Source organism: Pimephales promelas, chromosome 16 (assembly GCF_988280905.1).
Source record: "Pimephales promelas chromosome 16, fPimPro1.hap1.1, whole genome shotgun sequence".
Taxonomy (NCBI): domain Eukaryota; kingdom Metazoa; phylum Chordata; class Actinopteri; order Cypriniformes; family Leuciscidae; genus Pimephales; species Pimephales promelas.
The window spans coordinates 3,853,360-3,868,927 of NC_142784.1; the positions used below are offsets into that span (position 1 = coordinate 3,853,360).

At 39.2% G+C, this 15,568-nt stretch overlaps 1 protein-coding gene and 1 pseudogene across 2 annotated transcripts; one reads left to right on the forward strand and one right to left on the reverse strand.

Annotated features, from left to right (window-relative positions):
• Window positions 1-7,916: 7,916 nt before the first annotated feature.
• On the forward strand, window positions 7,917-10,036 carry LOC148971940 (uncharacterized; annotated as a pseudogene). The gene is made up of 4 exons (XR_016146917.1): window positions 7,917-8,027; window positions 8,143-8,308; window positions 8,616-8,707; window positions 9,193-10,036. The product of XR_016146917.1 is annotated as an uncharacterized LOC148971940 (transcript).
• Window positions 10,037-10,643: 607 nt separating this feature from the next.
• LOC148971941 (uncharacterized) lies at window positions 10,644-13,194 on the reverse strand. Its single transcript, XM_089121619.1, has 3 exons — window positions 13,128-13,194; window positions 12,325-12,494; window positions 10,644-11,210 (listed from the first exon to the last, which is right to left on the reverse strand). Exons 1-3 carry the CDS (start codon window positions 13,192-13,194, stop codon window positions 10,644-10,646), a joined length of 804 nt encoding a protein of 267 aa, XP_088977745.1.
• Between the last annotated feature and the right edge of the window lie 2,374 nt (window positions 13,195-15,568).

The window sequence follows — 15,568 nt, forward strand, 5'->3', positions numbered from 1 at the left end:
ACAAAAAAATACCATTTTACTGACAATGTGTGATTTTGTGAGTAAAAAGTTTCGACAGATCTAACAATTGACAAATTGACCTTGTCATTTTGGCGTCCAAAAAAGTTTGGCTTGTGCTATTTGTAGCACTCACGGTCACTTGGCTTCATTCTGCCCTAAAGCATTCGCAAGCAATGATCCGGCTTATCTGTGGTTCTGAAAACGTTAGGGATGGGCACCGAAATCCAGTATTAAAATGGCCCGGTGCTAAATTATGAAAGGCTGTAGTATCGATAAGCTCTGACGCTATCGGTTCTGGTTTCGGTACTGGAGAAATTAAGAAAATATATTTACAGTTTATCATTTCTTAATAATGTTATACTGCACATTTTATCTCACAACCATTTCTAATTTGCGATCATATTAAGAGGTTGGTCTGTTTTTTATTATTCGCAATTCAGAAGTGAGATCTCTCGTGCGCGGAGTCCGCGAAGGCTGTCGGTCACACACACAACAGTGAGCACAGCGCACATGCACAACAGACGAAAACTCCCGCTTAATACAATAATGAAAATGGCAGAGAGAACAAAACGTTCAAAAGTGTAGTTACACTTCACGAGAGTTGATGCAGACAATGCTCGTTGTCAAAAGTGCAACAAGATGTTTGCATGTAAGGGCGGAAACACAAGCAATCTGTCAAAGCATCTTTCAAAAGCGCATTATGTGCAGACAGAGAAATGCAAGGTTTTCGACTGGCTAGCCAACTTGTCTGTGGTTGCGCCATCTACATCAGGTATGTAGCCTATGCTAGCAGCCTCCCCAATGACAATGACACAAAATCATAGCATAATCGAGATCTCTCGTGTCATCGAAACAATGTCAACAATCTCCAACATTGATCCAACATATTTTTGCTCATTAAAATCATGTTGAATCAAGGTGTGCTTTTTAGCAATTGTTGGTTTGGTGCTTTTGCATTTGTGCAAAACAATTGCAATTGCCTTTACTACGAATGATGGCCGTGAAAGAGACTGCGTATGCTAAACAGCGTAGATGACTTACATATTCAGTTAACAAATGAATAAGAATGTTTATTTTTAATGCACAATTTTTAAACCACAAACCTCTCTAATGTTAAAATGTTTATTTTTAAACCACAAACCTCTCTAATGTTAGAATGTTTATTTTTAAAGCACAATTTTTAAACCACAAACCTCTCTAATGTTAAAATGTTTATTTTTAAACCACAAATCTAGCGTACAGCGTTAGTTCAGGCAGGCCGCGTAGTCAAGCTCTTCTATCAGCTGATAACGGTCTATCAGCTGATCCGATGGATACGCCTTCAATTATAGTCTTTCAATCAAGGGCCTTATTTAAAGGCATCTTTTAGTCTGTTTGCTCAGTTGCTTCCACTGCATGCTCGCAAACATAGCTCTCGCAATACGATGAGATTACTCATATATTTTGCTGTAACGTTACTCACTCAACTGCTGATCATGTCTACCACCGCACATGCTGAAGACCAATGGCAAGTTGAATCCATTGAAGAATCCCAGCAACAACTAAGTCAAGCAGAGGAAGCCTTTCAAGACGAAAGCAACGCTTCTGTTCGTCGGAGCTCTCGTCTTGCGAGTAAATCTTCTAGTCCTCCTAGCATCAATGATTGGCCATTGCCGAAGTTATTGGAAACTTTTTATAGGCACGATATCTCGGCACCGACTGGAGCTTCGCATAAAGAATTATTTGCTTTGCTCTGTGAAAAAATTGACGTCTCGACAGCAGATCTTCCTCCTCCTCCTCCATTCTCCGGCAGAAAACAGCCGCAGAAGAGAAAGAACCTCGACCCGACTTCGTCTGATGTTGCACCCAAGCGGACAGGTGGTCCTGTTGTCTCAAACCGAGGTGTCCACTCTTCTTCAGTCCAAAGCAATGACCCAGTGTTATCAGCATTGTCCAGCATTCAGTTTTCGCTCTCCGACATGAACTCCAGAATTCAGGCTTTGGAGTCCGGTCCATCTTCTAGGTCCTCGGCAAATCTTCTCTTCTCTGGCCCGTCTCTCGAGAATTCCACTTCAGGCACGGCGCGGCTGCCCGTGTTTACTCCGCAGCTGGATGATGACGTCACAAATACGGCCGCAGCGACTATTCCGCGAAGAACGATGGGAAGTGCAGTTCCCGTGTCTTCAGGCGCTCCATTCTTTCCGCCGGCTGCAGCCATTTCTCATCAGTTGAGAAGCCAAATCGTGGCAGGTAATGATGTCAATCTTATAAAAATATTACTGTGCTCAGAAATGAGTGAGAAGCGTGTTGTCGATTGCGGCGATGTGTCCGTTATGCTGAAAGACAGCGATCCCCGGGTTTCAAAAATGTTAACACTAGCTGAATTTAACGTGGCATTTGGGGTTTACAGAGATGTCATTTGCGAAATCTATCCATCTCGTAGAGCCGAGCTGGACACTTATTTGGCAATAATTTCTGACTTGGCTCTGACTTATGGAGGAACTCTCTTCTATGACTATCACAAATCATTCTCTGCCAAAGCTGCTATGTTTATTCAACGTTTTAATCAGAGATTGGACTGGTCCGTAGTCGACTTAACCCTCATAAGCAGACATTTCACTGGTCATCAAGCTCTCTCCTGCTCGATCTGTGGCTCTCATTCTCACACTCTCAATCTATGCCCAAAATCTGTGTCTCCTTTTACTTCTAAGCCTGGCTTTCAAACTGTTGACTCTAAGGTAACACCATTCGCTACTCCTTTGTGCTTTAATTTTAATGAAAATGTTTGCAAATTCTATAATTGTAAATATGTTCATGCTTGTAGTTACTGCGGGGACGGCCACCCAAAATCTGTGTGCCCAAGACGAACCCGCTTTATGAAAAAGGACAAAAAGAAATAAAGCCAACAACTCCAGTCAATGTTCCTAAGCTGGGACAGGCACTAAAAAATCATCCTAACCGCTGCTTTGTCAATTATTTAATAACTGGACTTATTCAAGGTTTTTTTGCAGGATTGTTATGGTTGCCTAAGTTAACCTTTTCCTGTAATAATTTGCTTTCTGCTGTTAAAGAACCTGAAATTGTTGATTTTTTGTTGGAAAAGGAAGTTAAGAAAGGATTCCTGATTGGGCCTTTCGATAAGTCTCCTTTCTCAATTTGTCGGATTAATCCTATAGGGATCGCTACTCGGAAATATTCAGGGAAGAAGCGCTTAATTTTTGATTTGTTTGCCCCTCATAATGATGCCACTCAAAGTATCAATAGTCTTATTCCTTTAACTCCGTTTTCTCTCTTTTACACAACAGTCGACGATGCAATTAAAATTATCAAAAAAGCAGGTAGGGGTGCCTGGCTCGCAAAGGCAGATATTACAGACGCCTTTAAAATCATGCCTTTACATCCATCACAGTGGCATTTATTTGGCATTAAATGGAGGGAAAAATTATATTTTTCGTTCAGGCTTACTTTTGGCTGTCGCAGTAGTCCAAAAATATTTGATACACTTTCAGAGGCGCTATGTTGGATTCTTCTTAATAATTGCAAAATACCGCATGTGCTCCATCTTTTAGACGATTTTCTGCTAGTGGATTATAAAAATGCAAAGCCAGAGAGATGCATTTCGGCGTTAAAACACACTTTCGCCGATTTAGGTGTTCCCCTTTCTGAGGAAAACCTTAGGTCCTCTCAAAGTTATTGAGTTTTTAGGCATTACTTTAGATTCCAATTTAATGCAAGCCTCGTTGCCCCTTAAAAAATTAAATCGCATTAGAGAAATCATGAGAAATGCTCAGATGTCCACATGTTTCAAAAAGAGATTTGCTTTCTCTGCTAGGCCATCTTAATTTTGCGATGCGTATAATTCCCCAAGGCAGGTCTTTCATTGCCAGACTCCTCGATATATCTAAATCAGTTAAAGATCTTAAGGACATAGTTACTCTAGATGCAGGCTGCAGATCAGATCTCAGGTTCTGGTCTTTGCTCCTTAATAATTGGAATGGCATTTCTTTTTTTCATCATGACGATCTGGAGTCTTCTGCAGCCCTTAAATTGTATACAGATGCTGCGCCTTCTGTCGGTTTTGTGGGGGTTTTTAATGGTCAGTGGTTTGCTAGTAAATGGCCAAAGGAGCTGATGTCCATGCCTGATAATAATCTGTCTACCGCTCTGTTGGAATTTTATCCCATTGTGATAGCTTGTATTTTGTGGGGCAAACAATGGTCCAGAAAACAAATTCTGTTCTTTTGTGATAATGAGGCAACTGTTAATATTATTAATAAGGGTCGCTCATCAGTTCCGTTTATCAACCGGTTCGTCAGGCGCCTTACTTGGGCATCGATATTGGATAACTTCATTTTTCGAGCTGCTCACATTCCAGGCTTAAACAATCAAGTTGCTGATTCACTTTCTCGATTTGAATTTCAGAAATTCCACCTCCTGAGTCCAGGTTCAGCATCAACCAGCTTGGTCTGCCCTCCTTTCAGCCAGACCGTAATAGATTAGACATGACCCTTCAATCTTATGTTGATTCAGCAGCTAAGTACATGCGCAGTGGTCTAGCAACATCGACATTAAAAATGTACGACACTGCTTTGTCTCATTTTAGTTCTTTTTGTGCCACCTTCTCTGTAAATGTACTTCCAGTCAATGTTTCATATGTTAGTGCTTTTATAGTTCACTGTTTTGAGTCCCGTAAAATACAGCCATCATCCATTAAAAGTATGGTCGCCGGCATCCAATTCCACCTGCGCTGCTTGGATCCATCTACTTCCAGCTTGCTTGAAAATTCATCAATTCGTCTCCTGCTTAATGGATTTAAAAAAGAGAAACCTAGAGGCAATGATCATCGCCTCCCTCTCACACTAACACTTTTGAGAAAATTAATATCACATCTGAGAGCGGGATGCTTTGGGGTTCACACTGATATGATGTTAGAATCTGTTTTGCTTACTGCTTTCTATGGCTTCCTCAGAGGTGGTGAGTTCTCAACACGCACAGATTCCTTTAACCCGTCACATGACCTCACCATATCTGATGTTTCAGTTTTTTCTCACCACTTCACTATTTTTTTGAAACACTCAAAATCTGATAGGAACAGGGAAGGAGCTTCTGTTTATATTTCTGAAACTAATTCTGCTTTTTGTCCTCTGTCTTCTATGTCGGCATATCTGAGGAGTCGTCCTCAAGCTCGTCCGGAGGACCCATTATTTGCTACGGAGGAGGGGAAGCCTATGTCCAGAGCCTGGTTTGCATCCCGCTTCCGCCTGCTTTGTCTATACTGCGGGCTTCCCCCAGGGCGTTATTCAGCTCATTCATTGCGCATAGGGGCTGCTACAACAGCTGCTTCCTCTACTCCCGTTTCTACCCTTAAAGCTATGGGTAGACGGTCCTCGGCAGCTTATGAACGGTATCTCCGGCCAGACACGCGAGCTATCCTTGACGCTCAGAAAGCTATGAGTGATGCTTATGATCTGTAGTCAATAAATATTGCTTCAGTAATTAATTGGCTTTTACAGTTCTTTAGATCGAGCTTCAATTTTTTAATTTTTTTTGTAAACATTATTTTTATCTCTCTATTTAGCTATTCTTATAAACTAAATAAGGTAGCTTATTGAACGCTCATTCGATCCTCTCCTGGCTCTTGGGATGATTGCCTGGTATGGTCTGTTGGGGGGATTGCTGCTTTCCCAGTTAAATGGGAAATTGTCCCCAGAAGCTGCTGCTGTTACCTGACTAGCTTTCATGGAGCTCATGAAAAGGATGGTAATTCAGAACAGAGCCATACCGCCAAATGTAACTTTAACAATCATGCAAATAAATATTTTGGAAAATAATTGCTTTTTGGTATTTTTGACTCAAGTGGTCCTGACTGAACTTCAATGTGTGCTTCTTTTAGCGATATATTTAGCGATATCTTTTGCATTTCTATCACAAACAACGTCAAACTCTGCATTGCACTTACCTGTGCCCGTAGCAAGACAGTTGTCAAGTTTGAGATCCATCGGACTAACGGTTCAAGAGATAAGCGATTAACAGGCAGACAGACGCACACACACAGACAGACAGACGTTCCTGTAATTTATAGATAGATGTACAATCTCCATAATTGTTTTAATTACCTTTCGTTGAAATTATGTTGATTTAATTTGGTAGAAATTGCTGTATGCATTCAGCATTTTTTCTACAGTTTGTTTTTAAAATCACAAATAAAAGAAAATTCAGTAGTTTCTGCAATCTTAAACACTAAAAAATGCCTTCACATTTGTGCGTTAACAAATATAATATTTAGAACTAGTGCATTATCTGAGGGAGGGAACGGAGACGTAAGTCCCGTCGCCACATCTGCTGCCGCCAGCAGCTTGTGATATACCCTAAACCTAACCGTCACTGGGGTTAATGGCATTTATGACTGGAGATTTGACTGCGTGTTCAGACACGCGGAATGACGCGGACGTTAATGGCGTAGACATATACGCATACACGCGGATAGCACAAAATGCGTGGAGATAACACGCCACCTGACTCGAAAGTGGCGTATATGTTTACGCAAAAGTCATGATGTCATGTTGGATTCCTATTGGTCAGTCATGACCTACATCTCCTTTCCCTCCCTCAGGGAACGAGGGTTACCATATGTAATCGAGACGTTTTACAAAATACAGTCAACTCAAATGGCAATATTTTGAGGCAAACAATAAATAGTCACAGAAATTATCCAAATTTACCTTTTTTAAGACAACAAGGTGTTGTTCAGCTTGATATGAGCACAACTTTCAGGTCTTTCCAGGATGGTGGAATCAAATCAAGGAGGAGACAAATTGATGCAAGATCGCTGCTCCATTCTAAATTACAGATGAGATGTGACAAATTGCAAAAAAAAAAAAAAAAAAAAATGCAAGAAAATGCAACCAAAAAAAATGTTGGGACGCATATATATATAAACATATTCTGAACTATAGTCTAACCTGACTCATCAGTTTCATCATCTTTCACAGCAGATTCTGCAGAGTCAATCAGTTCCTTGAAGCTCTTGGGAGAAGCCTTTCTAGGAACTTAGCTGAGGTCCTCTAACCAAAAATCAAAAACAAAAAAAACAGTCAACAGTTATATAGCATATTGACAACCATCCCAGATAGCAAACTGACATTGAATCAACGTGGAAACGACGTCTCTCATGACATTGAAACAACGTTGATTTTGCTCATCGAATTAACGTTGAACCAACGTCAGACGCGGCATTCTTCAAAGCTAAATGAAAAATCGAAAATTGGTTTGCTTTCATAACGTTGAAACAAAGTGTTGGTTTCAAGTTGGTTTTCCGTTAGTTTTGAAAGAATGACGCGTCTGACATTGGTTCAACGTTAATTCGATGAGCAAAACAATGTCAGATCAACGTTGTTTCGATGTCATATTTCCACGTTGATTCAATGTCAGTTTGCTATCTGGGATATCTCTCCCAGTGCCGGGCAGAGTAGTGCCATTCACACCTGGCTTTATATTTAGTCTTCTCGCAAGTGAACAACTCGAAGTACAGGTGTAAACGCCCCCAAGACGATTAGTAGAGATGACGCATTAGAGGAAATAGAAGTTGTGAAAGAGTTTACGTATCTTGGAGTTACTTTATGCCTAGTTCACACTACACAACTTTAAACGTCGGCAGATCGGTGTGCTGTTCAGACTACATGACTTGCTCTGGAGTCTTGAAGTCATTGTGCTGTTCACACTACGCGACACTACGTGACTGATCTGCAACAGGAGGTTACACACTACATGAGCTGACAACAACTCTGTCACTCAACGACTCTCTCCGGGCCCCAAACCACGTTTTGTCACGAAAACACACGCGAGAGGTTGATGGGAACTATCGCGAAACAGGTGTTAATTACGTCTATTTGAACATGGACAGCGGGACAAAATTGGCGGTCCAAGTTGTTTGCGCAATGGTCTGTTCAGAACCAAGGAAAAAAAAGGTGAAAAAAAGAATATGGGTCAAAGGCTGGATAAGCGCACGCAGGCAGCAGGGATTGTCCGTGCTACAGAGAGAGTTGGAGGTGAGTAAAACATGTATTGAAGCAGCTGCCTGCTCTTGTTGTGATTTGGCAAGTGTTTACAAATGGTTGTGTGTTGTGATAAGCTGATTTATTTCTTTATTTGTCTTTTAAATAGATGAATGATAAGAGTGGGTTTAGGGAGATGCTGCGAATGACCGCAGACGAGTTTGATTTCTTGCTGGGGAAAGTCGAACACCTCATTAAAAAAAAGGACACCAAAATGAGACTCGCTATACCGCCTAGAGAGCGTCTGTCTTTGACACTGCGGTTCTTAGCAACAGGTTGGTGTGACTGCTTATCAAAGTTGTATTAAAAACCCATGTAGTTATTGTTAATGCTATTCTGCCCTACAAAGGCAAAGCACAGTAACTACACATATGGTCAAAAATGAGTTAAGACTTGTAATGGGCTTTATGACGTGTTCTGTCTTGTGAAAAAAATATCTGGGTTAAATTATGTCCCATTTCGTAGATGCATTAGCACATAATCTACCCATAACATGTTTGACTGGCTGGTATAAAAATTGTAAAGGCCCTTTTCTCCGTTTCTTTGTTGGCGTAGTTACTGCACTCTTTTTGTCTCATGCAGGAGAAACATTCAAGTCCCTCAGGTTCCAGTACAGGGTTGGGACCGGCACCATCTCACAGATAGTTGTGGAGACCTGTGCCGCCCTGTACCAGGTTATGAAGTAAGACTTCCTGAAGGTAGGCTGTTACGTCAAGCTTTGATATATTAACATCCAGAAGATACATTCTGGATACTTACAATATAGAGTACAATTACCTTGAATATTATTTTACTACAAATTATGACCAGAAACTATGTCATAGTTACATTCTGTGTATTTATTTATGTTATTATGTTTTTGCACTTGTATTACTTTATGTTTTTATTGCATCTGTATATCTGTACTTTTTTGTATGATGTTATATTAAACTTTATTAGATATTATTTTATTTACCTATTTTTTATGTTTTATTTAGTATGTTGTGTGTAATTTTATCGCTAGTTTATCTTTAAAACCGTTTTTGTTTTTAATTATATGCTCTTTGAACCACAAAAGGATGGCTTTCCAATTTTGTTGTACTTCTGACTATGATAATCAAGGCATTGTAATTATTAAGTAAATTCCCAACCACTGTTTTTTTCCACCATATTGTTGTAGACACCATCAACAGAGGCAGAATGGCGGTCAATAGCGCTGGATTTTGCAAGGAAATGGCAGTTTCCACATTGTCTTGGGGCGATCGATGGAAAGCACATTCACGTGCAGCCACCAAGAAAAAGTGGCAGTGTATACCACAACTACAAGGGCAGGTTCTCCGTGCTAATGATGGCGGCTGTAGATGCCAACTACAAGTTCATATATGCAAGTGTGGGTACCCAAGGTAGGGTGTCAGATGCTGGACTGTTTGCACACTCTGACCTGCGTAACGCTATGGACCAGGGCCTACTGAACTTTGCCTAGCTCTGACATGCTGATGCCCTATATGTTTGTGGGTGATGACGCATACCCCTTAAGACATGACCTGATGAAGCCCTATCCATTCAGGCAGATGGAGCACAGTCAAAGAGTACTGAACTACCGGCTCTCTAGGGCACGACGAGTGGTAGAGAATGCCTTTGGCATTCTTGCCAACAGGTTGAGAGTTTTCAGGTCCACCATATGCTTGGAGCCTCAGAAGGTGGTGAAGATAACAATGGCCTCCCTGTGCATCCACAACTTCCTCTGTGAGCGGAGGTCCGAGGCATATACACCTCCAGCCTTTGCAGACTGGGAAAATGCTGACCATGACATGGTTGATGGAGTCTGGAGGAATCATGGGATGGGGGCTTTTCAGCCGGTGGAGCATAGAAGAGAGCGCAATGCAACAGTAACAGCAAAAATGCAGCGAAATCTTTTGCGAGACTATTTTGTCTCACCAGCAGGTAGCGTTCCTTGGCAGGAGCAACACATTTAGAAAAGTAGAGATGTCGAGGTATCTTGTCAGCCTTTTTATTGTTTGTGTTCTGCATTACTTTTTTTGTTAAATTGTAAATCAATAAAGATCTTTAATTACCTCTTATGAATTTTACATCGTCATTCTTTTAATGGGTACTTCAAACAGTATATAATCACTATATATTTAGCATATTTCTGCAGCTTCCAAACTATGTTTTTTAAATGTGTTTAAAAGGCCAACAGACAATTAAAGATATAAAGAGATACTGTAAAATGTAATGTATTGACAAGCTTTAAAGACACTATGAAATTTGTGATGCAATGGCTTTAAAAAATGTCCAGACATGCTGTTTCTGAAAATAGATTTTCAAGCATTTATTGAAAAAACACAGTTTATTAAAGTAAAAAAAATACACTGTATATTACTGTGCAAAACCCATCTAGTGCTTTTACGTTACACTGCAATGTCAAAAAAGACTTTGAGAACAGTTATGGACAGTGCCAGTCAAAAAATTGGACATACTCAAATGTCTTTACAAGTGCAATAGTGCAGTAGTGCAAAGAAAATGACAACAATATGTTAGAATTAATGTGTTACAATTAATATGTTATATATAATTAATGTATAATCCAGAACGAAATGTAAACAGAAACACTGTGACAATGTACGCTTTTCACAGTCTTTCATAATTGCTATTATCTTGCAGTGTTTGCAAAAAGGTTGGATGAGGACTCAAAGTTGATGAGTAACAAGGATGAGACTGTGCCAGAGGCGGAGCTGAAATGACTTGTGCATGTGAAGAAAAGGATCTGTTCCTTTCAGTCTCGTGAGCGTCATAGATCATTACCATTATGTTCTTTTTCAGTCTTGCTAAATATCCAGGGTCTTGAATTTGCCTCAATTCCAGTACAACCTGGTTCCCAAATGCTGTTAATGCATCTGGAGTTGGTTGAACATCTACTTTAGCAGCCATCCTCTTTAGGACTTCAAGCTTCTGCAGCTCTACATCCGTGTCTGGCATCCTCTTGCGTTTCCCCCTGGTGCTCAAATCATTTTGCGCTGCCATCCGATCAGTTGAGGAAGTTGAAGGAGTTTCCTCAACAGCTGTGGGTGAAGCTCCTTCATGTGCTGATTCAACTGAAGCTGTACGTGATGGACTTGGTGCTAAAGGCGAGTCCGGCATTGCTTCCGAAAGATCCTGCTCCTCTGTGTCACCCAGCCCGCTGAATGAAGCACCAAGCTGGAAAAGAGATGATTATGAAAGGTAACACTTTATTTTACATTGTCCTTGTTAAATAGAGGTGGTTCCCAATTAATACCCAGACAGCAAACTGACATTGAATCAACATGGAAATGACGTCTCTCATGACATTGAAACAACGTTGATTTGCTCATCGAATTAACGTTGAACCAACGTCAGACGCGGCATTTTTCAAAGCTAAATGAAATCGAAAATTGGTTTGCTTTCATAACGTTGAAACAACGCGTTGATTTCAAGTTGATTTTCGGTTAGTTTTGAAAGAATGACGCATCTGATGTTGGTTCAACGTTAATTCGATGAGCAAAACAATGTCAGATCAACGTTGTTTCGATGTCATATTTCCACGTTGATTCAATGTCAGTTTGCTATCTGGGTAGCAATATCGTGAAAAGTAAATTTATTTCAGGAATTCAACTTAAAGGGTGCAAGTAATATATTGTATACTCATTGCATGCAAAGTGATATATTTCAAGCCTTTATTTGTTATAATTTTGCTGATTATGGCTTACATACTTTTTGGTGATGGTGAGGTCATTTTCCAGCAGGATTTGCACCTGTCCACACTGCCAAAATAACCTAAACCTGCTTCAACGACCATGGGATTACTGTGTGATTTCATGTAATATTTCAATTTTCTGAGATTTAGATTTTGTGGTTTTCACAAGCTGTAAGCCATGATCAGCAAAATTATAACAAATAAAGCCTTGAAACATCTCATTTTGCATGCAATGAGTCTATACAATGTATTAGCTAAACCCTTTAGGTTCTATTCCTGAAATACATTAACTTTTTAAAAATATTCTAATTTGTTGGGAAGTACCTGTACATTACATGAACTTACCCTAGTAAATTAATTGTCCAATTACATAAACCTTCACCACAACCTAATCCTACCCTAACCCTATAAGTAAATGTAGTTAATTAATATTACTGAAACATGTAATTATACAATAACAATGACAGATTAAAATAAAGTGTAACAGAGTTACTTTCATCTGCACTTACAGTTTGTGGAAGTTATTTCAGCAATGTGTAATATTCAGTGCACGTCATCATGACATATTTAATCTGTTGTGTAGAATGTGTAACTTACAGTGGTTTCACATGGACGGTGAACAATGTAGCTTTTAATGAAATCCATGACTCTGAGGAGCCACCTTTGTCTTGGTGTCATTGGTTTGCTGCCACTCCCACTCGGTTTGGGTTTTAGCAACCTGCAGTACTGTGTTCGCAGGGATATTGCCCTGGTCTTAACGTCCTCAACTGAAGAAGGGGGAAAAAAAATAATACATTTAATAGTTGTCAGTTGTTAATGCAGTCGTGAAATTCTTTGCCTGTTTCAAAGTGCCTTGGACAATGTGACCACAACAATCCAGCAATATGAATCAGGTACCATTAGGTGCACATGTCTTTTATTTTAACATTTTAATTCTATTGAACCTATGTTTAGGTTACCATTACAGATTACAATAGCAATATGAATCAGGTACCATAGGTCTAGATGCGCATGTCTTTTATTTTAACATTTTAATTTTATTGAACCTATGTTTAGGTTACCATTACAGATTACAATAGAGATGCAATAAAAGAGTATGAAATTTTCGTCCTCACCTAATATAAAATCTGAATTGCAAAGACCACATCACCATTACAAAAAACAATCCTGCAAATTATAGCCTAATGCAAATGAATATAATAGCTACACCTTGACTAAAACTGTCACTGTAGCCTACATTTTGATGAAAATAAACGTAAGTACAACAATTATGCTGAAATGTATAAAGTTATAGTTATGTTCATTGAAATATTAATACATACAATACTGTGTTATTACAACTGTACTTCAATCTATCGCTCATCGTGCAAATGAATTACGTATGTTTGACGTTAGCTCACCTGGCTGTTGAAGAGCATTAGCGACTTCTGTCCACCTCTTCTCTTTCTCAGCTCGGTTGTGGTACATGTCGTCTGAAACATCGTAGAGGCAGTTATGCTCCTGCCACAGTTCTATTAAATTTTGCTCCATTTCTTGGTTCCATTTCCTTGAAGTCATTGCTGGTGCTGCGATGCTGCTGCTATTTTTCTTTCGGTGTATCAGCGTATGCCTTGCTCTCTCATTGGTTGTAGCTCGCCACGACACGTGACACCACACGCTACCGAGTCGCACGACAGCTCCAGATATTTGGCATGCTAGATATTTGTCCGGCGTCGGCGACGCGTTGGCGATGTATCAGCGAGCGTTTTTGATGCGTCGTTTAATGTTTCACACATAAAGATTGGCGCGCGCGATCACCTACAGATTTGCGCGCGATTACAGCCCGATCTGTCGGCGAGCTCGTTTAACTTGCAAATCGGGCTTAAATCGGGCTTTAAATCCTGTAGTGTGAACTAGGCATTACTCTCACTTTTAAAAGCCATGTAAAAAAGTTGTCTAATATTGTGAAATTTAATTTAAAGAATTTTAGGTATATTGGGTCCGTTTTGACAATTGGTGCTGCAAAGTTGTATTTATATTCAATGATTTTTTTTTTCACATATGCAGTATTGTTTTAGTAGTTGGTCTTTTACGAGTAACTCAATTCTTAAGTCAACAGAAATACTGTATAAGAAGGCGATAAAAATGTTTGATTAAAAAAAAACCTCTCATTTCACAACTGTAAAATGAATAAAAACAGTGTATTGAGTTTTGACAATTTTTAAAATTTTAATTATGCGTGCTTTGTTTATAAGGTCTGGCATGGCCTTGCTCCACCTCCATTGCAGGAGTTTATTAAACAAAGGGCAGATTGTGGTATTGGTACCAGTAGAGGGGACTGGGAAGTACAAAATAGGCGAACATCCTTTGGCCAGAAAGTTTTATCAGTGATAGGGAGCAAATATTTTAATAGTTTGCCACAGTCAATATGACAATGTTCTATTTATCACACTTTTAAAGAACATCTTAAGATGTGGCTTGTAAAAAAATCAAGTGTGTAAACATTTTTCTTAGTAATTTTTGTGACGTGTTTTTATGTATTGTGTTTTTAGTTGAGTCTTGTGTATAGTGAGTATTTGTTATTGTGTGTACCTGCCTAGGGACTACGGATGTAAATTAGCAATACTGCTATAATATGGCTTGTTAACATCTTGTATTATATACAAATGTTCATCAACATGCTTTGTCCCTATCAAAAAATAAATAAATAAATAAATAAAAATTTAAATAAATAACTTTTCGCAGTTTAATATTTTGAATTTACATAATTCATGATGACACATCAATAACTATGCCATTATGACAATCAAGCCACATAGTTTTAGATTTTTCATGTTCATTCGTCATGTATTAATTTGTACTGCACATAGAATAAAATATAACTACACTCACAATTCTGGATTAATCTTCAGAATTCTGTTGCTTTCTTCATTTCTATTTGCAATCTCCTGAGAGGAGCTTCCTTCACTTGACACTGCAGGGGTCTGGGCAAAATCTATTATGTACAGATTATGTAATTCACACTCATTCACACCTCAGTCTACAAAAGACTACATTTGTTGTTTTAAGTGTGCACTAACTACAAGATACTTAAACAAGATACTTAAACACACTGTTAATGATGTGAATGTGTCGCGAAAACGGAACTGTTAACGTTTTAATGTATAACAGCGACTTTTATACACACAAAACAATAATAAAAATATAGCTGCGAGCAGCGATTACGGGCCCAAGCCAGTGGCACCGCAACTCCTGTTCCTTTAGTTACCTAAAGGCACCGGGGTGGCTGTACCGGCAGCTTTGGCCCTTCATTGCTGCTCACGGCTATAATTATATATATATATATATATATATATATTCACATTATGAAATAAATGTTTTTTTTCTCCAAAACACGCTGGCTATAATTGTTGGCACCCCTAGAATTTTTTATAAGTAAAATATCTCTGAAGTATATTCACATTATTATTCACCTTTATTTAGCACACAAGGGTGATTAGGAACATGAAATTGTCCGGTCATGACTTCTTGTTTCACAGGAGTTTAAATATGAGGAAAGTCAAGTCAAGTCACCTTTATTTATGTAGTGTTTTTTACAAAACAGATTGTGTCAAAGCAGCTTCACAGTGATAACATGAAAAAATACAACACAGATCAGTAGTATTGTTGAATATTAAATGTCCCCAACTAAGCAAGCCAAAAGCCAAGGAAACAGTGGCATGGAACCAAAATTCCATCAGGTGACAGAATGGAGAAAAAAACCTAGGGAGAACTCAGGCTCAGTCGGGGGCCAGTTTTCCTTAGGCCAACGAAGGAACAGTGTGATTCGGGTAGCATTACAAAACAAATTGGATCAAAACAT